Source organism: Metopolophium dirhodum, chromosome 9 (genome assembly GCF_019925205.1).
Source record: "Metopolophium dirhodum isolate CAU chromosome 9, ASM1992520v1, whole genome shotgun sequence".
In the NCBI taxonomy this organism is placed as follows: Eukaryota; Metazoa; Arthropoda; class Insecta; order Hemiptera; family Aphididae; genus Metopolophium; species Metopolophium dirhodum.
The window spans coordinates 4908405-4935581 of record NC_083568.1 but is presented as its reverse complement, the minus strand read 5'-3'; the positions used below and the strand labels follow the sequence as shown (position 1 = coordinate 4935581).

Genomic DNA, 27177 nt, shown 5'->3' with positions numbered 1-27177 from the left:
ACGCGTGCGGCACAGGCATTCGACGACGGCTACTCGCGCACACACGCGCGCGCGACACCAGCGGCGAATTTACGGAGGGGGGAGGGGTTGGGGGATCAATCCCTCCCTTTGTAATTTTGTTGCTATTGTTTTAGGAAATAAGTAGACAGTTACTACCGGTACAATATGCCAGTACGGCAGCTAGTATGCCACAATGGTTATCAATTGACAATTTATCATCGACCTTCGGGTCGAACGATATCGAATTTATTACTTGTAGCTACTGGTCTTTATCATTGATAAGTATTATTATGAGTGCTTATGACCAGTGCCGAAATCGCCTTCAGTGGGGCGAACGGTTTACACCAAGGGCCTTTTTAGTTTTTACGGGGACGGGTATGAGGACAAAATATCCGCCCCCGTGGCTCTTTAAATACATGTGTATGATTATATTACAATTATTACATTTGGTGTTCGGGGGTGATTTCGCGATAAGAATTTCCGATATGGCTCTTTGGCGGTCTCGTTTCGAAGGCGGGAAAGTTTGAAAGTCGAGTTTCAGTATCTAGATATCTTCCAAGAAAATCGGCAATTCAATGATACTATCCCCCAGCGTATATGTCCGGTGCTATTTTGTGCGTGTAAAAAAATGTAAATTCGAAAACCTGGACGTTAGAGTGTCTAGCAAGTCAGTCATCACCCGTCTAAGACGGAATCAAAATGAGCAATCCGACTGCGGCGGATAGAGTGGCATGTGACGTCGCATGTCCGGTTTTTTTTCTTATGTAAAATGTGTAAAGTCGAAAACCGTGTTGGAGTGTCTAGCAAGTCAGTCATCTCAAGTCAAAATCGATTAACTTTCAAGTTAGCCACCTATAGGTATAGGCAATCCGACATTTTGAGAAATGTGCAATTATAATTCCTAATAAAATAAATAACGTATAGACACATAATATATTAGCCAATACAATACATAGAAACATGTACCTGTAGTGTGAAAAAAACGTGAAAAAAAAATGCAAAAAAAGTCGGGTTACGGGCGCCGTGTTAAACCGTCTAACCCAGACAGCCGCCCGTCCGGAGAGCGTACGACAAACTCGAAATCGGACATGCCAAGCAACCTACGCCTGACCTACCGTACGGTCAAAACTTCCAAACTTAAGAGGACGCCACATACTGCGACCGTAGTAGGATAACGCGGATTGCGTAACAAAGCCGCCAACCGTTCGTATCTCGTTAGACACGACGGCGCCACGGCCGGACACTCGTTCGAAAACATAACTCTATAAAAAAATAGTTACCCAAATTCGTTCGGGAACGCAGAGTTAACTCCGTACTACCGTTCGGTAACGTCTTCGCTCAGAATCGTTCTTCTTATACAATTGTATTATATCTTTGAATTCAAATTTAACACCCATTTGCCCACCTTTTTTTGTTTTTTTTTGCGTGTGTCATCACAGTTTGGGCCAGTAAAAATGCTTAGATTTTTTTTAACAGTATCTTTTCTGATAGCAAAGAGAATCTAGTTGGTACTTTGGGGGGGGGGGGGAGGGGAGGTCAAAAGTAATAATTAATTAAAATAAATTCCTAATAGTTTTAGAAAGCGTGGGGAAAAAAAATTAATGAAAAAGGGATGTACTCTATGAATTAGAAGTCCTCTAGGAATTTGAAGTCCAAGAGGAGAGACAGGCTGTTTCAAGATAGGTTGTTCCAGGAATACAGGCTGTCCTCTATGCATTTTAATCCTGTCCATGGACTTATGCATAAGAATAATACATTTTGAATTACAAATGATAGTTGTAATTTTTTGTTTAAATAGGTAATATTCAAAGTTGGCAACATTTAATCACAATAATATTTGTAAAAAAAAAATGTTTCGTATAATGTTTAAGATTTTTTAAACAGTAAAAATGTAGGTAAAATTTATTTTTGTACTGCAAATTGTTGCAAATATTTTTAAAAACCTTGGTACTTGTTTGATTTAGATTAAATAATTCGGAGACCAAACATCATGGACGTCTAGGTATGGGTGCAGTCTTAATTTGATATCAATAAGGGAAAATTAGTTTCACTTGATAGAGGTTGAGAAGAAAATTTCAATATATGGTATTGCAATTTGTTACAAAATATTGGCATTGGTTAATTCAATAGCTGAAAAAAGAGGGATGCTGTGTGAAGTTGTCGCCCACAACGGGAAATCATATTTTCCAAAGAATGAGTGGTGTTCTAAACTAGTGTAAATCAATTCAAAAATATTGACACCGGTTTGTTGTCGATCGGACGAGTTGGTGGGGCTGACAAAATTTGGCAAAAATTATAATTTTGATTTGCAAATCCTAAAAATCAATTTACAATTAATAATGTAAAATATTGACAACGGTTTGGTCTTTGGAGTCCACCGTACGAGTTGCTGGGGCTGAATGAATTTAGCCCCACCAAACAAAAATTTCTTTTGGCAACGTTCGTATCAATTTGGAAATTGCGAAACCCAATTTGCAATTATTTATTTGCTTAAATTTAAAAATGTACGACTGACAAGAAATAGTAACATTTTAAAATCAAGTTAACTTTATTTCGGAATTAGTACTTACCTTAGTTGGGTTAGTACTCTTGATATTATTATGTTAATTTTCAATCTTAAAACTGATTACACTGCGTTCTTGATAGGTTATTAGTCTACCGTAAACTGTTAACATCAATACTATTAGAAAGTGCAGCACGGTATAGTATGAACTGTAAACCCTGAAGAACGTCACACACCCATTTTTAAGGGGTTGGGTATCGGTAATTTGTATTAAATTTTGTAATGTAATATTTTAATAATTCAAAGTAAGTTACCAACGAGTACAAAACTACAAAAATTGAGGAGTTAATACGAGATTATTTACTTTGTTACAATCAGGGGCGAATTAAAAGGGACAAGGCGGTCTAAGCCCTCCCAAGTTGCTAGAATAGCCCCCCAACAAATTTTAGCTATAAATTAAGTTTTTAAACTTATCAGATGAAAAGAATCTGAAATAGTGAGATATATTACTCAAAAGTTACTTGGCAAGTATTCAAACTCTAATTATAATTTATTTTTTGGTAAGTTATTCATTACGTTTAAGAAGATATAAGTACCTAACTAGTTTTGAGATATCTATGCACATCGTTGGACTACATTAACCAAGTCAACCGAATTCAATTGGACATCATTAAAATGGGATCATTCTATATTCATGATTCATCAAACATTTTCATTATAAATGATGAAAAATTAAAATATGATGATTAACTATTATCATAAGGATTAAAGTTAATTGTTGTTATTTTTAAAGGAACAAAAATAAAGATAGGATAATTATACTAATAATATTATATAGAATTAGTTAAAATAATTGATCTATAATATCCTAAAAAGTAGTTATTACAAATAATAATATTAATAAAAATAAAAATTTGTTAAAAAAATTGTCCAAGAGGACGCTACATGTAAAAAAAAAAAACAACATGAAATTCGTATTTATAAATTCTTATAATTGATGAACATTGGAACATAAGTTAGTACTATATACATAGTACAAATTTATAAAATGACGATGTAACTTTGGATAATAATATAATAAGTGTCATAATAAGACATGATCACTATGTTAATTAATTTCAGTAGGTATGTGACTGTACATTTACATGTTACATTTTTTGTTTTTTAAAAATATAACTAGACATATGTATATTTATTATTTTATAAAATAACATTTTAATTAAGTTTTTATTTACACTGGTAAAATACAAACATTAAATTAGGATAAGCAATGCTTAAACCATTGATAAATGCAACTACATTAAATTGTACTTAAAATTTTTTAAAGATTACATTCTAGGAATAAAAAGTAAACACAAATTTGTAGATCAGAGCCCATTTTTTTTTAAAAAAGTACACTTTATTTTTTAAACACATGATCAAATTTAAGAATTCCATAACATATTATCTATTTGTTCAAGATAATAACCTAATATAATATTTTATTGTACTAAGTACGGTTTATAGGATATTTTTAAGATACAAATATTTAAAAGATAGTATAATATCTTATCTTTTAGATGTTTTGAAAGAAAAAAAAACTTACATTTATAAATCACATTATATAAAATGTTGTTGGTTGCTCTACATTTTGCTACCTGAAACATAGATTAATTATTGTTAATCTTACAATAACCCATGATTTGTAATACAAACATGATAAAAATGTTAAAACCCTGACGGTCAGAAAATGCTGTTTTAATTTAAATAACAGTACTTACTCAATATGTTTAATTTTAGTAACATTTTTATTAGTTCTTATTGCTCACAAATTGTCAAACTATTTTTTTGTTTAGTTCTTGGTGGTCATGTAATCATGAGCATAAATAAATAATAATTACCAAATAATTTAAACAATTACATTTGTTGAATTTGATTTTTCAACTAATTCTGCAATAATTATAAGTAGTGCATAATCAAATGCTTACAACTGAAATGTTTTTAGGTATATTAAAATTAATTATAACCACAAGTTATTGTCTATTCATTAAGATTCATAAAATAACAGTAATAAGCTAACTTCAAATTTACTTTTATTAGAAAAATAATGTATAAATGTGTGTATTAAAAACAATTTATTACTACATAATATAGTTTAGTATTAAATACAGAAAATGAAGTCGGGAATTTAAATACATAGTAATAAAAAATATTGTAAATTTGTACGAATAATTGGATGTTAGATTTCACTTTATCCATGGATATTTACAGGAAATACAAATAATGCAGTTGTACTATTGTCTAATAACATAATAGCTAATAAGAAATCTTTTATGTTTTTTTTTTAAGTTCAAATGATTTTAATATATTGATGACAAACACAATGTAGATAAATATAAATAAATATACACATTATAAGGTAAAATGAACTATATTGTTTACCCTGGCATCAATAATTGATTTATACGTTGGTAACATGTATGTAGAGCAACTGGCAAATTTGTTATTAGATATCCTCTTGACTCTTACGCACACAACGTGCAACCTTGCGTTTGAATTCTGGATAATTATCACGCCAATCTTTAGCTGCATCTACATTAGCTGGACTTTCATCATTTGGATCGGCCAACATTGAAATAACTGATATCAATATAGTTTCAACAGTATGCACTGGTAACCAACGTTCACTTGCTTTTTCATAACCCCACTTATCATCACCGGGTTCATGAAGTATTGATATACAAACATCACCACTTTTATCAACTAAAAATATATGAATATTAATGATATAAATTAATGTATTTTTTAAATACAATAATATGAAAACAATCTTTTTTCGGTTTAACAGTTAGCTCAGATAACAAATATTTATATAAGTAATAACTAAGTGACAAAATTAATAAAATAATTTAAAAATAAGAAAATAGAGATAAACACAGCTCGTTACACGAGTGGTTTTAAGAACTTTATTCATTATCAGATTCAGTAAAATACTACAACATCAACAATAGGTAATGCAATCATGAATGAATAATTAATATAGTATATCACTAGGTATATTATCAATAATTCCCAAATAAATACCTATTACAACCAATAAATTATAGAAAATAAATAATTCTGTTGCAACTTTATTTAATTTGCATTTACTTATTCTAAAACCTTGAATAAATTATATATATTATATTATATACTATTAAGATAATTCTGCTTTAGAGGATTTTACAAATAAGTTTTACTAATTTTAAACTTAAATCATTCAGTTAACTATATTACATAAAATATTTCACTGTTCTAGAGTACAAAAATAGTGTATACATAAAAAAAGTGTAGTTATTCATTTTATTTAAGAATGCAACTATTTAAATAACAATAGTTTTTTAGTACATGGCTAGATGATTTAGTTCCATGAATCCTGCATTTAACTCTTTTAATGCTTCAGAATCCATCCATTAATTCTAATCTATCATTTATGAAATTATAATCTTTGGTGTAGATTCTGAGCAAGGCTTGTATGTTGGTGATATTATATTTTTCTGTTTATTAGTTTAAATGGTTCAATTTTCAAGTAAGTATGGTCTATTGTCTATATCTATCAATGTGAAAATCTAATCAAGTACTTGTTAGTTGACCTTACACCATCAGTCTTTAATTTGAAATGTTGATATCAGAACATCCAGGTTAGTCTAGTATGTGATCTACATATTTAAGGGAAAAGGGTAATTACTTCTTACAATATTTTAAATTGTATTTAATTATATTTCAACTATTAATCATGCAAGTATATTATCGCCTTATAATTAAGTATTCCATAATACTAGTATTCCATATTTTATTCAATTTTTACAACAAAAATATATTGTTATAACAGATAAAATGTGAGACATTTAAGGATATTTAGAAAATTGTCTTATTTTTCTTTTATGCTACTATTAATTGTTAATATTTTATTATTATTCATTTTTTGAACAGTTCATAGTTTACTATCAACCAGTGACAAGGTGATATATTTTGTATAGTGTAGTAATAATAAAAAGTACCGGTAATTATTGATACTAACAAAAGGTCAATTAAAATGTTCTCAATAATTATAAGAATGTAGTTTTTTTAAATCAAAAAATGTTAATTGTCATCAACATTAAGGTTTAAGAACAAGTGCAAGACCACTGAGCAACTGTTTGAAAATATTAAGAAATCTCAATAAAGATATTTTTCTCTTCAGCGCCAAAGTAAAAAGAATTAGAAGAGGTCAGTTTAAAAAAAAAAAAAATCTTATATGTTATATGTTTTAATAGGGCACCGTAACAACATATTTAATATTTTAAACTAATAGTTAGGTTGTAAGTGGTAGATATATAATAAAAATCTAATTTCTTAATGATTAATATACTTACTATTAGGGTGCCAAATTTCAGTAACAAATTTCATTTTTGGTGGCCTTAATGGATACTCCTTTGGAAAATTAACATGAGCCTTGAAAAATCCTCCTTCACTGTAAAAATAATAGTTATTATAGATATTATAACATATTTTAGGTGGATTATTCTATAGTATGTATAATAATTGATAAGGCTATTAAATCCTTACCAAGGTCAAGTTCAAATGGTTTAAAAATCCATTACTTTACATTACGTAAAATAAACCCAAATAATCATATTAAAAGAACTTTTATATCTACTGATACAAAAAAAGAGGACATGTCCTGAATAAAGTTTACAAAAAAGTATAATCTTGAGCCTTCTCACAATTCAGAGCATCTAAACCCAGTTGTAAAATTACATATTTTTGCTATCAGCATTCTAAAATTATAGATTGGACAATTTATCTTATCTAAGAAAAAGCAATTATTTTAGTCTTTGTTTCCATCGGAAATTTACCTAGCTGTCTAAAAACAAAATATATAAAAACAATAGATATAACAAATACTCAATGATTAGGCAAAGTGTAGTAATTAGGCCAGTCAATATTGTAATAGACCATTGATTGTTATTGAACAACAGTTAAGTAAAATACATAGTAAAAAGATAGATGGCTACAATTCAATAGGTACTTACTACAAGGTGTCTGGAGGTCCAATAATGAGCACTTCCCATTTGTAAATATCATTATCGTCTATGAGACCAGCAGAGAACCCTTCTACTGGGTTCTTGTGCAATTCTAAAAAAACAAAATATCATTAATATACACAGTCAACTGATTTATCAAACTCCAAATCCCGGTCGATTCGCAAGTGCTAAGTAAATAAGTCTAGTTGTTCCATTTTTTTCCTCAACCCCCGAGAAATTACCACCGGGTAGGGCGAGTTTGAAAACAATTAACGGGGAAAAACAGAGACAAAGTAATAATTAGGACACACACGGAGTCCTGGAGACACGTGAAAGTATTCTCGGATGTCCGTCGGGAGATCAGATGTCCAACACTAAAAACCACCGGCCATGGACATCAAAATACCGCAGCTTCGATCCCGACACCGGAGAACAAGAACGGACAAACCGCCGAGATACTTACCAGTCAGTTGTTTCTTTAATAATAGCGCCGACTGTAGTTCTGACATTAAAATTGATTTCGTCACCCAAAAGTGGTTTAGATTAAAAAAATGTTACACTCTTGCGGGGACAGATGCTGAGTAGTGAGTACTGAGTGCTAAGCGTAGTATTTGTGCGAGATACCCGTACCCGTTTTCCAGCGAATGGAAAATAAAGGAACACAGAAGAAAGAATAATAATAATAATAATAATAATAGAAACTGTATTGTGTAATGTGTATCAAACAGCAGCACGGGCGCACGGCAGTGCGGCTTATTGGAAATAAATTATCGGAACGGGTCGGCGGTCGTCGTGCGTCTGCGCCACTGTCGGCGTGACAGTGTGACCGCGGATTACGGAACTAGACGGACGCGTTCTCTCGACCACCGGTGCCGTAGCCACGAATGGTACACTCTGCGGCGCCGTCCCGCCAGCCGGCCGCGGAAAGTCGGGAACGCGATTTAAGATAGGAGAACAGGACGTCGGCTTCACCACAATCAAGGTGTATTGATAAGGTGTCGTCACTCTGGCCCCAGCCCATACCTTTATTTCGTAAGACTTTATAGGGTTTCAAATTCATCTGCACGATTGTTGTTCCTGGAAGTATTACTTTTTAAATTATTGGAATAAGTGCAGCAGCTGTATGTCGACGTTCGTCGTTCAATAGCAAAAAAAAACGTTTTTCAAGAATACCTTCATGCGCCAACACATTCCAAAAACCCAATGTCCTTCTATTTGCTTGTGGTAATTTCTATTCCTGTTATTAGGAGGAATATTTTCAGAATCAGTATCTGAGTTTGAACATATTGTCGTTCGTTAAACTTGCACCTCTATGATCAGCCGGTAGAATCCTGCCTCTATTATATTTCCTTTTTCCTCGTAATAATGACTCGTCAATTTGAACACTTTAATTTGCTAAATGCAATACAATATTCAATACTGATATTTGTGTTATTTGATATTTGACTTCACAACAAATAATACGTATTTATATTGTCGTAACATAATGAATCCACTGCGTTACGTTTGATAATCATATATTAATAATATTGTATAGATCACCAACTATATGGTGCTAGTATAATACGATAGATCACCTAAAAAGAGGTATCAGGTAGTAGATCACCTGCTACACGAATGCCTTATTTTGTAGTTAACAATTTATAAAAAATATGTTCAACTTTTATCGCTAGGATTGAAAATTATATATATAGCATTAATATAAACTGAAAGTGGCATACCTGATACTAAGATAAGTCCGTGAGTAATGTAAAGGCGGCTTTCTGTTGTAATATTGAAGCAAGGTTTATAGATAATATTATTTTCACAGATGGCATTACTTATTAATCTCAATACTTCCATCTGCAGATTAAATAATGGATCGGAGATGAAGACGAGACTGCATTTCACTTTGCGCCGCTCTGACACTAGACAATATTATACACTCGTAGTGTAGGTAGGTATACGTGTTTCGCATTTTCTATACACGATACAATTTTCAAAATATTTTGATTTGTTTTAAACTGTTTAAGACATTTTCAGTTTCCAATTTTATAAGTTTTTTAGATTCCGAGTGGAACGATGAATGTATTGATTTTACAATGGTGTGTTTTTTTTAAAATTTTTTTTTGTGTCTGTCATCACCTTTTAGGACAGTAAAAGTGCTTGGATTTTCTTCAACAGTAACTTTTCTGATAGGAAAGTGAATATAGTTGGTACTTTGGGGTGTCAAAAGTAAAAATTTCCCAGTAGTTTTCAAAAGCGACGTGAAAAACAAAAGAAAAATTAAGGAAAAACGGGAATTTTTACGCAAAATCTGTTTTCGAGAAAATCGATTTTGGTTTTTGGTGTAACATAAAAACAAATGACAAATGAAATTTTGACTGAATGTATATATTAGCATTTTCAATACACCAGAACATTTTCCAAATATGTTGACTTATTTTGTGCTGTTTCCGGACATTTTCAGTTTTCAATTTTTTTAGTTTTTTTTTCTATAAATATCAATTAAATTTTATCTGTTGAGTAAAAAAGCTTGACAATTTAATAGAAGGCTCCTAGGTTATTGTTTCAAAGGCAGATGAAAAAAATTAAAAATTCTTAGTCACAGTTTTTATTTATAAGCATTTAAAGTTCAAATTTTGACAAAATACGGAAAAATCACGAAAATTAGCAAATTATTTTGAGAATTCATAAAAATTTTTCTTTTTAAATCTAAGATTTGATAATGTAATATAATATTACTCATAAGTTTGTCTACCTTTATCAAAAAAAAAATGTCTACAAGAAACTTAAATTAAATTTTTATGAGCGTCTGAAATTTATATTTTTACAACATTTGATATTCACTCGATTTCTCATGTAACAATTTTCTTATTTTATTGTAATTAAAAAACAAATGACTGTAGATACTTGAAAATTTCACTGAATGTTTGTATTAGCATTTTCTATACACCATACAATTTTGAAAATATTTTGACTCTTTTTGAGCTGTTTACGAACATTGTCAGTTTTCAATTTTTTTAGTTTTTTTTTCTATAAATATCAATAAAATTTTATTTGTTGGGTAAAAAAGCGTGAAAATTTAATGCAAGGCTCCTGATATATTGTTACAATAGCAGTTGAAAATTATTAAAAATACATAGGCACAATTTTTTTTTGTAAGCATTTAAAGTTCAAATTTTGACAACATTTATCAAATTTATAATTTATTAATTATTTTGTAGTTAAAAATGTATAAAATGTTCTACTTTTATGGCTAAGGATTGAAAATTTAAAACAAGGCTCCACGTAAATAGGTTATATATAAATTACTTTATTCACAATAATATCATCAAATATACTTGGTAATACCATAGACTGACTGACCGTTTTCGCTCAGAATCGTTTTTCTTATAGGTACAATATTATATCATTGAATTCAAATTTAACACCATCCATTACAGTGACCCACTTGTGACCTACTGTATAGCAGTGCGACATCCACTTACCCACTTTTTTTTCTCTGAATGTCAATAAAATTCTATTTGTTAGGTAAAAAAAGCTTGAAAATTTAATACAAAGCTCCCACTATAAAGTCCCACGCGGGTGTCCCGTAAAGTTGGATATGGTATACGTGACGTGGATATATATCCACCTTGGGTATACGTATAACGGAAAAAATCTTATAATTATTATAAAATCCATAGACTTTATACTAAGCTACTGCTAATTACTGAAAACTACCATGAAGATTGAAGACTAGAATAAAAGGAGGCCAACACCAAACTCGTTCGGCCGCCCGCATAAAAAACGAATTGTGAAATAAAAAACCCAGGGAAAAAAAATGTCACTAGGTATAGAATATTACTCACAACCATCACATGCAAATTGTTGAACAAATATTTTTTAAACGTTAATTAGTATCTATAATTACCACATAATAAATATTTAAATACAAATACGTATATTATATGGTAAATGGGCTTACTTACCCCCGGACATTTTCCCCCTAATTTTTTTTTTTTAGATTTATTGCTGACTAATAATATTGAATTTAATAATACAATATTATTTATTATTTAATATGAAATTATTTTTTTTTAAGTATAGGTAAACATTTTTTCTTTATTTTTATAAATATAATATATTATAAATGTATATTATGGTTGATCCACTCAATTACTTGAAACAATAAAAATTTTTAAAAAAATAAGTACAAAATAAAATATAATTAATAATTAGTAAAAAATCCGACATAACAATTATACATTTGTAAAAAAACATTTGATTACTGATTCTTTTGTTATTTCTAAACACATATTTTCTAGGCTTAATAATTGCTTTTGAATTTGATTCAAGTAGTTCAGTTAATCAAAAATATACCTCTATAATTTATTATATTTATGATGATATTAGATAATAGGCAAAAAATTAATATCATATTAATTAATAAAATAATATTATTAAATAATAAATAGTAAACTTTAAAAAATAAACGGGGGAAAAATGTCCTACGAGACCGAAAACAGTCGGGTGAAAATTTCCGCGATTCATATTATATTATACTATACTACATTATATCATTCAAAAAATTAATATATATTATACTATAATTAATTTTCGAATAATTAACAAGAATATTTTATATTACTTATTATTACTATATTATATCATTCAAAAAATTAATATATATAATATTATAAGTATTTTCTAAAATTTTAAACTACAATATTATAATTTGCAAATTTTTGTAGTTAAATTGAATTACATATAATATATTATAGTAATTTAAAATAAAATATTTTTTATATTATCATTAATATTCTAACCACTATATAACCACTAGCCTAACCACTATATATTATAATTTTTTTGAATGATATAATATAGTATAATATAATATAAAATATACGTATTTGTAATTAAATATTAATAATGTGGTAATTATGGATACTTATATTAACGTTTCAAAAAAATATTTGTTCAACCCTTTGCATGTGGTTGTGAGTAATATTGTAGTCTGGGGATTTCTTTTCCAGGGATTTTTTTTTTCTTGGGGAAAAAACGTACCGAAATGAGTCGGACGATTAAACAGGCACAGGCTGCGTAGGTACGTAACTAGGGTTGCTACATTAACCCGAGTAGTATAAGAATTATTCATGTTTTTTTTGCGTTTTTTGGAAAATATATGCATTATTTTTAACCATGACCTTTTTTTTTAGATTTTATAGCTTGTATGATTTATACGTGTGCATATGCCATATATGTATATTTCATAAATATTATTTTTGTTTAGATAATTAAATTATACAATCCGTTTACACTATGGGTGCGTTCGACATGGGCGCTTAGAACGCTTCCGTTCGTCTTGGGGAATTGAAACGATCAGATTACAACCGTGACGTCACTGAAAACAGGTGTTACGTCATGACTTTTCGTTCACGGTCGCTTATTCCAGCGAGGTAGTGCAGCAGTGAAAGCGTGACCGCTATAATTAATTCCCAAGGCGTACACTCAAATGTGAAATGATAAGAGATAACACGATAAATAACACGCGTAATGTTAACTGATAACGTTGTAACGCTCGCGCCATCAATAAAATTCAATATTCTCGTTCGTCTAGAAGCCTGCCTGTGAGCGTTCATGTCTAAACGAACGGTTCAAACTTTCAAAGCGTATACGATAAGCGTAAGCACTGAAAGTAAATAAGCGCTCATGTCGAACGCACCCTATATAATATATCTAGTTATTTTATACCTATATATTATGTTTGTTCACAGCAATTCTGAGCCCGGCACTATTTAAAATACGACTCACGGCCCACAGGCCACAGGTGTTTTCTTGAACGATCGTTTTATAGTTTTATACCGATATATAATATATATTGCATCGTTACACTCAAATTTGTTTCCGAAGAACAACATGTTTATGAAATATACACTTATGCACATGTATAAATGCGTAATCATACAAGCTATAAAATCTAAAGAGGGTCGTGGTTTAAAATAGTTTATATATTTTACAAAAAACGCAACAAACATGAATAACCCCTATACCACGCGCGTTAAAGTAGCAACCCTAGCGTACGCAGCATATTATAATGGACTTGAAACGAAATGGTGGGCGGGTAACGGGGGACAGCAAGTAAAAGGTTCCTCTGTTATCATCAATCACCCAGAATTGAATGTTTTCAGCGCTACCAGTGGTTTTATTTAGCGTCACATTTTGTACCTCAGTCCGTGTTTTATACAGATGGCGCTGTAAACTCTAAATTATGATTGCGACCCCCCGCATTTGCCTCTTGTACATTCTTTCGAGGCCACTGATAAGCTGCTCGTTCCCAGTCCATTATATCTTAGTCCGTGGTCCAAGATATCCGTGGTTTGGTCATAGTGTGGTCACAGAATAATATTATAATAATTATTCTGTGATAATGGTCATAGATAATATCAAAGAATTCATCGTGCTTCATGGATAACACAAAGCCGAAAGATAAGCAAGAACGGAACCATTCAAAACTTTGCCATAATAATTTTATTATTTTAAAACCCTGGATCCTGCCTTTTATTGGCGAATAGTACGGTTAAGTGAGTATTATGTTTAATTACGCTAATAATATCTGATTATTGTCTTAGATGAGATGTATATAATAGGTATTATCGTTTACAGGTTGTATACTGTAAAAATAAAATGTATTTTGGACTTAATTTTGGTAGACAAGCCATTTTGAAAAAGGCCAATGTGTGGATACGATGCATGTGCAATGTTTCAAAGAACAATGACACCAAACAATTGGAATACATCCGAAACATTGGAATTTCAGCACATATAGATTCTGGTAAAACTACATTGACGGAAAGAATTTTGTATTATACAGGTAAAATATCCAAAATGCATGAAGTGAAAGGTAAAGACAATGTGGGAGCGACTATGGATTCAATGGAATTGGAAAGACAGAGGGGCATAACTATTCAATCTGCAGCTACTTATACAATTTGGAAAAATTACAATATTAACATTATCGATACACCAGGTCATGTTGATTTTACAGTTGAAGTAGAAAGAGCACTAAGAGTTCTAGATGGTGCAGTTTTAGTGTTATGTGCAGTAGGGGGTGTACAAAGTCAAACATTAACAGTTAATAGACAAATGAAACGTTATAATGTCCCTTGTATAGCTTTTATTAATAAATTAGATAGACTTGGGGCAAATCCACACAAAGTTTTGGCTAATTTGAGAAGTAAACTTGGACATAACGCTGCATTTTTACAGCTACCAATTGAAAATGAAGGCAATGTTAAAGGAATTGTCGACTTGATTCATTTGAGGTCAATTTATTTTAATGGTGATTTTGGGGATGACATAGAATATGGCGATATTCCAGAAAATATGAAAAAAGTAGCTGAACAAAAACGTCAAGAATTAATTGAGCATGTGTCCAATGTGGATGAAAAATTGGGAGAAATGTTTCTTGAAGAAAAAACTCCTACTGAACAAGAATTAATTGACGCAATACGGCGTTGCTGTATTAAAAGAACATTTACACCAGTTCTCCTTGGAACAGCGTTGAAAAACAAAGGTGTTCAACCCTTGTTGGATGCCGTTTTATCATATCTACCAAATCCTGGAGAAGTAGAAAATGTGGCATTACAGCCAACTGATGATATTAATAACCCTGCAAAAGTAGTATTAGATCCTAGAAGGGATGGAACTCATCCATTCATTGCCTTAGCTTTTAAATTGGAAGCTGGGAGGTTTGGTCAGTTGACGTATATGAGATGTTACCAGGGTAAATTATCCAAAGGCGACACCATATACAATTTTAGAACGTCTAAAAAGGTACGTTTATCAAGGTTGGTACGTTTACACGCAGATCAAATGGAAGAAGTCAATGAAGTATACGCTGGTGACATATTTGCACTTTTTGGTGTGGATTGTGCTAGTGGTGATACTTTTATTGTTGATAAAAAACTCAACATTTCGTTAGAATCTATTTTTGTACCAGATCCAGTTGTGTCCATGGCTATTTCACCAGTCAACACAAAAGATAGGGACAATTTCAGTAAAGCAGTAGCTCGATTTACTAAAGAAGATCCAACTTTCAAATTCCAATACGATGCAGACAACAAAGAAACTATAGTTTCTGGTATGGGTGAATTGCATTTGGAAATTTATGGCCAGAGAATGCAAAAAGAATACAATTGTCCAGTTACATTAGGAAAACCGAAAGTTGCGTTCCGAGAGACGTTGGTGTCTCCTTTTGAATTTGATTATTTCCATAAAAAGCAACACGGTGGTCAAGGGCAATACGCCAGAGTTATAGGCATTTTAGAGCCATTGCCACCAAATGAAAATACAAATTTAGATTTTGTCGATGAAACATCTGGACCCAATGTACCTAAGCAGTTCATTCCTGGAATAATAAAAGGTTTCAAAATGATGGCGGAAAAAGGATTATATTCCGGCCACAGAATATCGGGTGTACGTCTGAGGTTATTAGACGGAGCTCATCACATTGTGGATTCTAGTGAGTTGGCATTCATACTAGCTACCCAAGGTGCTATTAAACAAGCATATGAGGAAGCCGCTTGGCAAGTATTAGAACCAATCATGGAAGTTGAAGCAGTTGTACCCATAGAATTCCAAGGATCTGTAATGGGCCAATTTAATAAACGCAATGGTATCATTAGTGGAAGTGAAGGAACTTCTGATTGGGTAACAATTTATGCTGAGGTGCCATTGAACTGCATGTTTGGATTTGCAGGAGAGTTAAGATCATTAACCCAAGGTAAAGGAGAATTCAGCATGGAATATGTTAGATACTCGCCAACAACACCAGAAACTCAGGAAAAAGTGGTTATGAATTATTTAGAAAGTACAGGTCAACTACAAGCTTTCCTTAATGCAAAAAAGAATAATAAGTCATGAGATAAAAATATTTTTAGCTACATTGACTGAATTGTTTTTTGTTTTTTCTAGTACATCTTGTAAACATTTGTAAGATAATAACTGTTATAAAATAATTATTTTATTTATAAATTATTATTATTTTTTTTTTATGTGCATTATAAACCAAAAATATGTATTATTTTGTTAAAAATAATTATAGAATAATACAAAAATGTATATAACTTATACGTCTTTTGATTTTAAAATTATATTTTATACCCTAAAGCTGTAAACTTTATGAAGTAAATAAGGAATTAAATTGATTATATCAAAATATATACTGATGGTACCGTAAACATAATCTTCAGGATGTAATTTCCACATCAATTTCTGTGAACGACAAGAATTTATACATTATTATTTTATAATAAAAATATAGTATTTTTTTATAATTTTTTACCTGAGCATCATGTACAAGGAACATAGAAAATAATAATGAACTGATACCCGAGAATACAAGTTCATACGTAGTACTGCCCAGTATAATTTGTACTAGTACACCGGACGAAAATATAGTAAAAATCAGCAGAGTGCTAAAAATGAACAATACAACTTATTTATTAAGTAAATGCATATAAAGGACCGGATCAGTGACGTCATTTGGAGAGGGCATTTTTCCTTGTCTGATTTTAAAAGTAGTCCGGTGCTTGGTTGTTTCCGTTTAATCATTACTATCTTTATATTGAAAAGCCTATTTTTACAATACAGTGAGTACCGCTTAATATGAACACATTGGTTCAGCAGGCCTTTTTGATTCTATTAAGCAGTTGATTCCATGAGACATCTTTTTTCAGTATAATATTTGGTTTGGGATTTTCATTTTCATTTTTTATTCCAATAAACGGTTGATTCTATAAACCAGAGATCACATTAAGCGGAACTCCCAGTATTATGAGAAAATATTAAGTATATTGTATACCTACTAAGAAATTATTGTCATGATGGTAAATTGGCAATTAATAATTAATAGTTGGAATATATTTATATTTTGAAGAAAAAGCATGAAAGTTGGTATGTGTGTGTAGTGTGTGTTTTAAGAAGGAAAAGAAACATTATCATGTATCTGAGAGCGTTTTTTTTTTTTAAGTTACCCATTAAGGCTAGTCAAAACTTTTGTCCCCTTCAATTGAAAACTGAAATGACGCTACTGGACCAGATGTAATATTAAAACACCATTACGTATGGTAATAGCTACCAAACTTAAAACACTCACCAATATTCAGTCAATGATAAACCCACTCTCTTTGTTTTACTCAAATATAATGTTGTTGCTATCATTGAAACTAAGGTGAGTAATAATGTTTGCAGCAGTATAAATAAATCAAATGATGTGACTACAATTCCTACAGTACAAGCTTCTATAACAGTCTACATTTAAGGTTTTAAAATTAATTAAATTCTAAAATTATTACAGTTTATGTTATGTTATACAGCATAATTATATCTACAGTGTGTTCACGCTAAGAGGAACCACTAAATATTTCAGTTTAATGACCTTGTATTGAAATGGGGTTTTTACTGAATGACAGATAGTACTTAAATATACATTTTCAGATAAATTTCAAACTTTTAACACTTTTGTTACGCGCATGCGCGATACACCTTACTTTTTTTTATAGCAACATCAATTTTATTTTACATACTAGGATAGAGTATTTTTTTCTAAATAATTTATGGATAAAAAGTTTTTTACTAATTACAAAATTGGCATATGAAATTTAATATTTACGAGTAATTTGTTTTTGACGAAATTTAAACTAAATTCAACTTATTGTTACTTATTAATATCTAATATTGTTAAATACCTGTTTGCACCCTTTAATTCCTGTTCGTTATACATTTATTCTTCGTAAATATTAAATTTAGAAAAAAACATTTATACATAAATTGTTAAAAGAAATACTCTATCCTAGTATGTAAAATAAAATTGATGTTACTATAAAAAAAAGTAAGGTGTATCGCGCATGCGCATAACCAAAGTGTTAAAAGTTTGAAATTTATCTAAAAATGTGTATTTAAGTACTATCCGTCATCCACCGAAAACCCCATTTCAATACAAGGTCATCGAACTGAAATATTTAGTGGTACCTCTTAGCCTCACACTGTATACCACGCTCAGTAATAGTATTAAAAGGTTAGGTCTGCGAATGAAATTTAAAAATCTTGCATACTTACAAAAATTATTAAGATTATAAGGTTAGCAGGATAATGCTTGCGGTTCATGTGTAAAAAAATAAGTACAACCACATTTAATATTAATGTAATTGATAACATATATTCACTGAAACATAAAAATTTTAAATTATTGATTAAGGGATTAAAGCAAGGATTGAGACACATTAAATTACATTTAAATATTTCTTTTCTTACAAGTTATAAATAAAAAAACGTATTTTTGGTGTAAATAAACAAAAAAATCCCATAAAGTTGAATGCAAACAATTGAAGTATCAATAATGAAAACACTTTTCTTAAAAACACTAAAAGAAAAATAACAAGATCAATAGAATTATATTAAAATACATTGAAAATGTGAACCTTGAATTACCCTGGCATACTTTTACATGTTGCTTCTCTGTATTTAATAAATGATATGAGCTATTTATTTTGTCTTCTTTGTTGTTTGTAAAAACAACACCATAATAGTTGTCAAATTCTTTACCTATAAAAAATCATTGAAATAAATAATTTAAAAAAAATTAATAAAGAAATCACATACATACCATCATATGTACTACCCTAACCTATCTTATATTATGTAGTAAATTATAAAATTATTTTCACGGTCATAAAATATGAATTCGATACATATTTGGATTACATATAAATTGACTTTAGTTAAAGGCAGTAACTATATTAATTAATAAGTGTTAGGTGTTGCCTTCATCATACGAAGTCAATAGTCATATTATTATGTGTTCATTTTTAAAAGTGATTTAAAATTAAGAAATCATTAATTACATGGTATATTATAGTCATATCAGTAAATTTAAAAATAAAATGTTTACTATTATAATATAAATTATAATATCATATATTTTACTGATGTAGATGCAATTTTGTGAAAAAACACTGCAGAAATTATGCTTTTGCCATATTTAATCAAAATAATTAAATGATTTATTTTTAAAAATAAAAGACAACATTACAAGATGTAATTAGTAAGTAATTACAGATAACATAGAAATTAATTTTCTATACGGGTTTGTCATAATTCTACAAAACCAGCATATTAAGGGGGAATATGTCTGTAAAAAAATATTATGCTTATCGTTTATATGGTTTACCAATATAAAAAACCTTTCAAACTAATTAAATTAGTTTTATTTTAATGCATTTTATAAAATTGATGTATAATAATAATGAGAAAAAAATAAATAGGTATTTAACATAAATATCATAATATCATTATTTTTTTTTTTGTATCAAAATTACATATTTATTACTGAATATGACAATATTGACATACTATTATATATAATTCATCTTAGTTAAATTATTCAACTAAAATGTAAAACACAGTAGTTATCTTAAAGGAGGTAGGTACCTATTACATTTTACTCAACAATAAATATAGGGATATTATTACATTATTGAGACTAAAGGATATATATTATGTTAACTTTCCAAGTTGAAACTAGCACTACCTAGATAAACATTAAATTATATTGGAAATTAAATAATTTTACTAAATTTGAAGATGTAACTTGGTTATCAATTATAATTACCCAAATAATTTACATCATCCATAATCACAGTTGATCAATGTATCGCCTAAATTTACACAAGCAATGTGATGAAAATTCTTTTGTCAAATATTGATCTTGAAAAAAAGAAAAAAAATACAATTTATTATACATATTATATTAATTATCAGTACAAGTACTTACTACTGTCTACTACCTACTTTACCTACAGCAATAATTAGATAATGATATTATATTTTATAATTGCTCGTTATCAAATTGACAAAATTATGTGTATACATGATTATCTTGTAGATCTTCAGTCATAAATACTTAGAATACATTGTAGTACCTATAAAATATACAATAAACATTAAACTGCTAAGAACATTATAGCATTAAATCTTGTATTTAAAGTAGCAAATAACAATGTTTCAACGAGGATCAGGATAGCCAAGATAGTTAACTGATGACATATAATTATAATCGTATTATCGTATTGTACAATTAAGCAAACATTGTACCTAATAACATTTTAAAAACTTGAAGTAGCTACTGAAAAAGGTTTTAATAACGACAGAATAGTTTAAAATTCAAATAACAAATCACCCAACTTACTGAAATTATTCAGAATTTCTGATGGTTAGTATAAATCACAGCAAAGTGACTCACGGACTAAGATAGAAGACTAGACTAAAATATGATATTATGATGGACTACCTTGGTATTAATTAATAATTACCACTTACTAAATAGATAGCCCGAATTTTATACTATCTTATTCGTACTAAACTGTAAAAACAAAGGTTTATATTATAACATATTTACAATATAGCTAGAAAAGTAGAAAACTATAAAAATTATTATATTCTTTTCTATGTAAAACTAATGGCAAATTGGCAGCAATACAGATTTTATTTATTTATTAGTCCAGATTGTCCAAACCAATTACAATTAAATTTACTAATAAGTAATAACTATTAAGTAACACAATATCAGCGGGACTCGCAATTTCGTAAAAAATTAAGATATAGTGGTTAGATTAGGTCAATTCGTGGTTTTAACTGTTAAGGTATATTATATTAAATCACAGAACGACAGAACAATATATGTTCGACATGGGAGCTTATTTACCGTCAGTACTCAGTGCATATGCTTACTGTAAACACTTTGAACCGCTCGTCTAGACATACGCGCACACAGCCAACAGGTAGGCCTCTAGAGTAGTTAGGCATAGGCTTAGGAGTTTAGGACCATATAGTCCACAGCATATTGTTCTATGGTCCACAGACAAGTATACCATTGGATATTATAATATTCTACGAGTATACTGTATAGACCGTCAAAACGTCAATCACTCAATCCCAAGGTGTATTGATAAGGTATCGTCACTCTGGCTATACAGCATTACAGCTGGCCCTGAGGCTACCCGTGGTTGAAAATATTGTTATCAATGTCGTGGCACTTTTTATCACGGATATAGATATCCGTGCTTTTTATCAATTCGTGCCACTAAACGTTGTCGGTTTATCCGTTATCGTGGCAATATTATCACTCAACTAGTCAACTTAAGAGAAATGAGAATTTAGGAGGAAGAAGTAAGAACTAGTAACTAGTGAGAACTTACGACAGAACTACAACTGAGTACTGAAGAGTGGAGACATCTTAATATCTTATATGGTTATATGATTATAACAGTAGACGTTGAACGTAAACTTCGTACGACTGATCGATATCGTCTTATTCTTATTTAGTAGGTACTTTAATAAGTATCTGAAAACTTAACTAATTCATCATGTCGTCGAGTGATTGGAACGAAGTAAAATTGTTGGCTGCTGACTTCCAACGTATTCAGTTGACCACTTCGTCCCAGAGGTAATTTTTGTTACCGTGTACTCTTTCTTAGGTGCATATACAACATAATATAACATGCACACAATCTCATTTTATTTTGTTATTTTTTTGTCTTCTAAGACTAGGGGAAAGAAATTGTGTAGAAATAGTTGCGAAATTGATCAGTACCAAATTATTGGATGTAGTGTTCACAACTGATGGTAAAGAATATGTAACACCAGTACATTTGACCAAGGAATTAAAAGATGAAGCCTATGTCCAAGGAGGTGTGTATTATAATATATATCTAAATATTTTTAACAAATATTCTAAGTTACAATACATTTTATGTATATTTGTGCGAGATGTCTGCCTTGATAGTCTGCTTATGTGTTTGTTGACATAGTTGATTATTTAACAAAGAAGAACAACCTAACAAAATATATAAGACTATATTAATAAATATGTAGGTATTCAATATTGATATAATTAAGTATTAACAAAAAGATGTATGTACACTTTTATTTAAGTCACTTGTCAGTTATCATCCAAGTTTTATTTTAATCCTTTGATTTTGGCCTTTAAAATTGATATGTATTGCCTGTAAAACTACAATAAAAAAAAAATATTAAGTACATATATATTTAGTAATCAGAGTGATGAGAATACATTTTCTAGGTCGTATAAACATACTAGATGCTGCTAGAGCTTTAAAAGTTGATCCAGACGTTGCTTCAAACTTGTGTGAAAAATTAGCAAAGGATGAACCTGATGATTATTGTATTGTTCATGGTCAATTGATTGGATTGACTTATTTGGATCAGATTGCTGAGGACGTACTTGACAAACTGGAACAAAATGGACACATAAATTCTTTAAAAATATCTCAGCAATTTGATTTGCCTGTGGATATAATTGATTCGGTAAAACAAAATTTTTTTATCTTCTTGAATTAATTGTCATAATAATAATAATAAATAATTTACAATTCAGATGCTTGAAAAACGCAATAAAAATTTGGCTTTTAATCTACACAAAAATAAAAACAATCCATACTTATATTACACCGATTCTTACTTTAATTCTATTAAAAGAATTGTTAGAGGAGCTCTTCTAGCTACTACTCGGCCAGTCTTATGTACAGCTATTATAAATCAATGTTCTCTTGATGAAAAAGAATTTTTTAGTAAGTACAATTATTTATCATATTTTTTTGCCATATTCAATATTGTTTGTTATGTTTAAAACACATTAATATTTAGATACCTTATGCCAGTGGTTCCTAACTGATTGTCCTCGGACCCCCAAGGGCCTGTTGACGTTAGGGGGTCTGCGGTTTTGTAGTACTGTAGTGATTTTTTACTTTTATTTTAATTTAGTGAAATCATTAAATGCATAGCCGTCAAATTCCGGTTATTTTTGGACTATTGAAACTCGATTTACCCTGAAAAAGGTATTAATTTATTCAAATTGAAAAGTAAGTCTTACAATAGAGGGGTCCCCAGACCAATTAAGTTTTAGATAGGGGTCCGTGGCTTCATACTAATTATTGAGAACCACTGCCTTATGCTAACCCAACTCATGTTATTATGTACTAACAATTAGTAAAACAAATCTTCATTGTTATTCTCTTTAAGTTGTTAAATACTTACAACGCAGATGGTCATTTCTACTGCATATGGTAACCTAATTAATATGATAAACAATTTTAGAAGAAAAAAATGTATGTAATAATTTTTTTTAATTTGTATATTTCAGCTGTATTTGAGAGTTTGTTAGCAGAAAAACAAGTACCTGGGATGTTAACAGACCGAATTGGAAATTCATGTACATATGTTCCAAACATACATACTAAAACTCTAAATAATTGGGTTATGAATTTCTACACCAACAATAACTATTTAGGTATATAATTATCTAAGTATTATAATGATGTTTGTAAATCTATGTAATTTGTAACCATTCTTTAGGAATGGCAAACAATTGCCACCCATTATGGTTTTATTTAAAATTTCAGTACAAAAATATTATATTCAGTACAGAATGAAAATATGTCTTTTTAGGTCTATTTAAAATCCCTTCAAGTGTTAAATAAATTCTTCCACTTGATGGCAATTGACCGAATACTAATGTTACTTAAAAATATTTGCAGATTATGAAGCAATGAATAGCGTTGGTATAACTGATCCTATTTCTTATGTTTCACGTATGCAACTTGGGAAAGAATTAATTGCATTGACCACATGTTCTGTTGGTCCCAAAATATTAGATGATATTTCTGCTGCTATAGAGGAATGTATTTCAGCGGGAACTTGGATTGATATCATGGTTTGTTTTATCTCCTCTATTTTTTTTAAATATAAATGTATATGATTGATGTTTAGGATTTTGTCCCAGTAATTTTTGACACAAAAGACGGAGTATTGGTTTTGGAATATTTGTTAAAAAAAAATAAAATATCAAAGGGTTTTCAAATTTTTGATGATACTGCATTGGTAACTGATAAATTTATAGAAGTGCAATCTGAACGTATAATCAATACATTAGATACAAAAGTAAAAAAGGTATTGTTAACTTTTACTGTGGTCTATATAATATTTTTATAATAATCAATTATAAACATCATACTTAACTGTAAAAATTATGTTAATGTTAATTTTAGATTATTGAGTCTGGAGAATATGCAAATGCTTTGATAAATTGGAAAATCCAACAAAAGCTTGCAGAGGATAAAAATCCAGAACTCAGCCGAAAAGAAGAACGTAAAAAAAAATCTGGCGGAAAACACGGTGGTGGAACACAGGTAATTAATTTTGATTTAACAAGTTGAATGTGTACTGAGCCATTTGGCGTCCAATATATATTTAAAGTTAATGGTTTATTATTCCTTACGCGTGGCTGGATGTTTTTAAATATGTATTCATACGTCGTTAAGAGCAGTTTTTTTTATTGTATTTTTTTATTAGACTTGTTTTTACTTTTATCATACGCACTGGGAGAAAACTGCAAAAAGACATACGCAGTCAACGTGTTAAGACTAAAAATATAATTTTTAAGCAGTTTTAATTAATAGTTAAATTTGCTTACATTATTTTGCTGTTATTATTTATATTTGATTCTCACTACAATAGAATTAAATAACAAATCTATCTTATTTTAGGGACGAGAAACTAAGATAAAGGCTGTTAAAAAAAAATATGGACAAAAATCAAAACAACATGATTCTGATTCTGACGAACAGGAAAATAAAGTAGTTGCTAGTGAACAATTTATGATGGAAATTGTTAACGCAGATGAAATTAGAGAAAATTTAGAAAACGATGAAACATTTAAAGATGTTGACGAAGATAAGAATTCTTTAATAGAAAAAATTGTTTCATATCTCTACCCGTAATACATATATGTCAATATAATTAAATAAAAATACATAAAAAAAAATTGAATATAACTCTTCGTTTTAGAATTTTGAATAAAGAAGCTCTGAGGAGATCACAAGAAATGTATGATCAAGTAATGGCAAACCGGATGGGTGATCGTCGTAAAGTACATCAGGACTTTCGAGACAAACTTTTATTACTTTTGCTTGATTTACATCAATATATTAAAGGTATTCAAAAATTTGATAGTACTGAAACTCAAGGACAGCTCATGTCATTCTTGTTAAAATCTATTGGTGGAGAGATTGTAGAAATAGTTAAATGCTATGTAGCACAGAATAAAGAACATAACTCAGAGGTAGTATATATGAATAACTCTAATAGTTACATTAATTTCTATGATAAGCAATTTTATTATTTGTCAGTCAAAATCTAACCAGTATGATAAACAAGTCGAAGATGCCATTGAAAAACTTCAAAAATCATTGACATCTAAACTGATTGATGATTTCCATGAAGCTGTCGATGAGTTATTGTCTTCTGTAGATATTGTACAAAAAAAACACGATCGTAAAAAAGAAAGGTACTTATAAAGTAAATATATACATAATACATTATTTATATTACCCTTTTTCTTAAAATTATGATCTACTTACATACACGTGTACACATTTTTAAGTTTTTAACCACTTGTTGTTTGTTAGGGAACATTTACAAAATAATCGTCAACTTCTTTTGAAATCGCTATCGGACATTGAGGATGACAGTGCACAAGTACTTTTAATTGCTACACAAATACTTTTCCAATCTATTACACAGACAATGATTAAAGTCTCGGGGAAATTTGTATCTGTCCTCTTGGGATTTTTACAAAAACACATAAGTGATCAGGACTTTTCTGTTCTACAAAATTACCATGGTATGATTCTTAAAGTGTTTTTTATTGTACGGTGTTTACTAAACAAGAATATCATTCTGTATTTTTAAGATCTTGTTGTACAACTCTTGAAAGCAGAAGATCCTGAAGAAAAAAATAATATTAAATCAAAACTAGAAGAAACTACGTGCAATGTGAAAAACCTCGTGATAAATTTTAAAAAGTCTTAAGATCTTAAAATTGTTTTTTGAATGTTATTTATAACAGCCAGCCCTGAGATATTACATTATATTTACTTCATGGCCTAGTAGTTGCACTTGCCTTGTTATTAAATAAAATTATTATTGAAAATTGATAAGATTATATTATATAATAAATTGTATTATAATTATGTCAATATGTCATATTAAATGTAATTTAATAGTGATAAGAATAATATATTATCATTAAGTGTGTTGGTTTAGGGTTAGAATTTAGAAGTACATATTTACAATAATTTTGTGTAATTTGTACAGGTCAAAATGTTGTTCACCATTTGAATGATATAGAATGCCACAATGTTTGTGCAGTTTTATATTGTTTTTGTATTTCACATTCACAGTCATTAGTACATGACACAGCATAATCATAATCTATAAAATTATAATTGGCTTACTTATAAGTTTTTGAGCTATGATGACATTTAAAATAATATAGAATGGTTGCTGCGACCTTTCCTGAACTCGACATGTTTGAATATTGTTAATCTATTAACATGGTAATTCAGACAATTTGTGTACGATTCTCAGGATTTGACATTACTCTTGAAAAAAAAAGATAATTTTTTTTTTTTTAATTGATCTTGAGGCCGGCTTATAAGGCTATTAGCTATTTTTGTTTTGTAGGTTTTTATGTCGGTAAGGGGAGGAACACGTGTGTGTTAGTTTTGGCAGAATTTTTGATTTGGGAACCTGTAGGTATCTGCCATG

At 29.7% G+C, this 27177-nt stretch overlaps 4 protein-coding genes across 14 annotated transcripts; 2 read left to right on the top strand and 2 right to left on the bottom strand.

Moving 5' to 3' along the window:
* Positions 1–3926: 3926 nt before the first annotated feature.
* LOC132952544 (ubiquitin-conjugating enzyme E2 G1) lies at positions 3927–8295 on the bottom strand. 2 transcript variants are annotated; one of them, XR_009665473.1, is made up of 5 exons: positions 7991–8295; positions 7537–7639; positions 6877–6974; positions 4925–5245; positions 3927–4140 (listed from the first exon to the last, which is right to left on the bottom strand). XR_009665473.1 is itself a non-coding variant. In XM_061024868.1 (4 exons), the coding sequence occupies exons 1-4, from the start codon at positions 8034–8036 to the stop codon at positions 4989–4991; spliced, it is 504 nt and encodes a 167-aa protein (XP_060880851.1). In that variant the 5' UTR covers positions 8037–8295; the 3' UTR covers positions 4554–4988. The 2 variants fall into 2 exon arrangements, 1 of the variants encoding a protein (XP_060880851.1); XM_061024868.1 differs by lacking the exon at positions 3927–4140 and having other exon boundaries at positions 4554–5245.
* Positions 8296–13875: 5580 nt separating this feature from the next.
* Positions 13876–16713, top strand: LOC132952272 (elongation factor G, mitochondrial). Its single transcript, XM_061024515.1, has 2 exons — positions 13876–14075; positions 14158–16713. The coding sequence occupies exon 2, from the start codon at positions 14179–14181 to the stop codon at positions 16414–16416; it is 2238 nt and encodes a 745-aa protein (XP_060880498.1). The 5' UTR covers positions 13876–14075; positions 14158–14178; the 3' UTR covers positions 16417–16713.
* LOC132952273 (protein lifeguard 4-like) lies at positions 16629–21476 on the bottom strand. 9 transcript variants are annotated; one of them, XM_061024516.1, is made up of 9 exons: positions 21257–21476; positions 20327–20474; positions 20165–20259; positions 18985–19098; positions 18808–18916; positions 18613–18718; positions 17651–17805; positions 16838–16970; positions 16629–16767 (listed from the first exon to the last, which is right to left on the bottom strand). In XM_061024516.1, the coding sequence occupies exons 3-9, from the start codon at positions 20184–20186 to the stop codon at positions 16651–16653; spliced, it is 756 nt and encodes a 251-aa protein (XP_060880499.1). In that variant the 5' UTR covers positions 20187–20259; positions 20327–20474; positions 21257–21476; the 3' UTR covers positions 16629–16650. The 9 variants fall into 9 exon arrangements, with proteins under 9 accessions (XP_060880499.1, XP_060880507.1, XP_060880501.1 ...); XM_061024524.1 differs by having other exon boundaries at positions 20340–20474; XM_061024518.1 differs by having other exon boundaries at positions 20344–20474.
* A 207-nt stretch (positions 21477–21683) lies between these two features.
* On the top strand, positions 21684–26604 carry LOC132951978 (E3 UFM1-protein ligase 1 homolog). Of its 2 annotated transcripts, XM_061024069.1 has the most exons (14): positions 21701–21802; positions 21877–21997; positions 22097–22242; positions 22634–22878; positions 22949–23141; positions 23714–23860; positions 24108–24283; positions 24340–24519; positions 24618–24758; positions 25116–25345; positions 25417–25690; positions 25758–25915; positions 26037–26251; positions 26321–26604. In XM_061024069.1, exons 2-14 carry the CDS (start codon positions 21918–21920, stop codon positions 26437–26439), a joined length of 2304 nt encoding a protein of 767 aa, XP_060880052.1. In that variant the 5' UTR covers positions 21701–21802; positions 21877–21917; the 3' UTR covers positions 26440–26604. The 2 variants fall into 2 exon arrangements, with proteins under 2 accessions (XP_060880051.1, XP_060880052.1); XM_061024068.1 differs by having other exon boundaries at positions 21684–21997.
* The last annotated feature ends 573 nt before the right edge of the window (positions 26605–27177 follow it).